At 41.0% G+C, this 1487-nt stretch overlaps 1 protein-coding gene across 1 annotated transcript; it reads left to right on the top strand.

The window, feature by feature from the left end:
• Positions 1 to 248: 248 nt before the first annotated feature.
• LOC109588438 (uncharacterized) lies at positions 249 to 1251 on the top strand. The gene is made up of 2 exons (XM_020004607.1): positions 249 to 513; positions 595 to 1251. Exons 1-2 carry the CDS (start codon positions 253 to 255, stop codon positions 853 to 855), a joined length of 522 nt encoding a protein of 173 aa, XP_019860166.1. The 5' UTR covers positions 249 to 252; the 3' UTR covers positions 856 to 1251.
• The last annotated feature ends 236 nt before the right edge of the window (positions 1252 to 1487 follow it).

Below are 1487 nucleotides of genomic sequence, written 5' to 3'. Positions count from 1 at the left end.
TCCATTAAAATGTGATAGTGCTGGTGTGTTTATTATTGAAGACCAACTCTTAGTGTTCCTATGAGAGTTAACCTTTGAACACTTAAAACCTTTTATAGTAAAATCATGACAATAAAGTATCACCAATATAAAGGTGTATAGAGTTACTATCAGACTATTATTATGTGCTTTGATTGTATTAATCTTATTGTACTTAATGCTTTGAGCCGTGTTTGATAAAACCCGATTTTTGTTGCTTTATTAGATTCCTTCATGGAGACCATTGATAGCATGAGGTCACAGTCTCCACTACCAAGCCCACGATCTCGCCGCCTCCTCTCCGCCCGGAGCTCCCCTAACCTGGCAAAGAGCGTTAGTCGGAGTGACTTCAGTGATGAAGAGGATGATGATGATATAATGGACCTGTCCACTGTCCCACGTTCCCATCCAACCCACCCCTCCCCTCTTGCCTCCCCTCACTTATCTTACTCTCGTCTCTCCCCCACTCACAGTCAAGGCTATAGCTCTGACGAGGAGTCACTCTCGCACACTCTCTTGTATGATGGACGTCGTAAACGCTCGAGCAAAAGGATCCGTTATTATAGCTCTGACGAGGAGTCACTCTCGCACACTCTCTTGTATGATGGACGTCGTAAACGCTCGAGCAAAAGGATCCGTTATAACAAGGCACTTCATCCTCTTGTGAGGGTTGATAGTGCTAGCAGTGACGATGGCTCATTCAATGATAAACACTTGCGTCATAGTCTACTGAAATTTGGTAAAGATAAGCTCAGAAAAATGCTACCATATCGGAGCACTCCTTCTACTCCAGCCGAGGGGAGTGGCTCTGAAAGCTTCACTGATATGTTTGTATGAGAAGTAGCAGTGGGGGCGGTAGGCCGAGATGCAATTCAGCCAGAACTGATAGTAGCCTGAGTGATACTAACGAATTGTGGTTTCAAATCCACGAAAGACTTGAACTTAGTGATGGAGAAGAACTGGATAAACCTGATGAGCCTGTTAGCGATGATAAAGAGGGCGTGGCTAAGAATGGTCAAGCGCGTAAAATGAACAGCCCCTTGACTGAGTCTGCAATATGCTGTTTGTTATAGTGACCCCACCCACCCACTGGTGTCTCATGTTTCTTCATTATAATTATGATTATGTATAATTATCAGCAATTTTTGTTCATTTATTATTGATTTATTATTAGCAGCAATAATATTATTATAATTATATCGAATGAATGATCCACATTATTGAGAGCTTGAATAGGGTTAGTTTAAATGAAAAATTAATGCTCTTCCTCTTATCTATGTTTGCTTGGCTCAAATGCTTCAGTGTAGAATTGCATCATTTTTCTTTAATTGTGTTTTGCATTGCAGCTGCATAGTCTATTATGTAGAGGTTATGTATGTACACAGTATATAATTATGATCGGGGTACAAATGACTCTTAGGCAGATTGTGCTGTCTGTCATTGTTATTCTTAAGGAGTGCACTATGATC

This window comes from Amphimedon queenslandica, unplaced genomic scaffold (assembly GCF_000090795.2).
Source record: "Amphimedon queenslandica unplaced genomic scaffold, v1.1 AMPQUscaffold_12094, whole genome shotgun sequence".
In the NCBI taxonomy this organism is placed as follows: domain Eukaryota; kingdom Metazoa; phylum Porifera; class Demospongiae; order Haplosclerida; family Niphatidae; genus Amphimedon; species Amphimedon queenslandica.
Note: the sequence above shows the minus strand (reverse complement) of the source record. Positions and strands in the feature narration are given on the sequence as shown.

What these genes read in the sequence shown, in the direction of transcription:
- LOC109588438 (XM_020004607.1), top strand. Translation starts at nt 253, where the DNA reads ATGGAGACCATTGATAGCATGAGGTCACAGTCTCCACTACCAAGCCCA. An exon ending in AAGGCTATAGCTCTGACGAG is followed by an intron (nt 514 to 594) that starts GAGTCACTCTCG and finishes AGCTCTGACGAG; the next exon opens with GAGTCACTCTCGCACACTCT.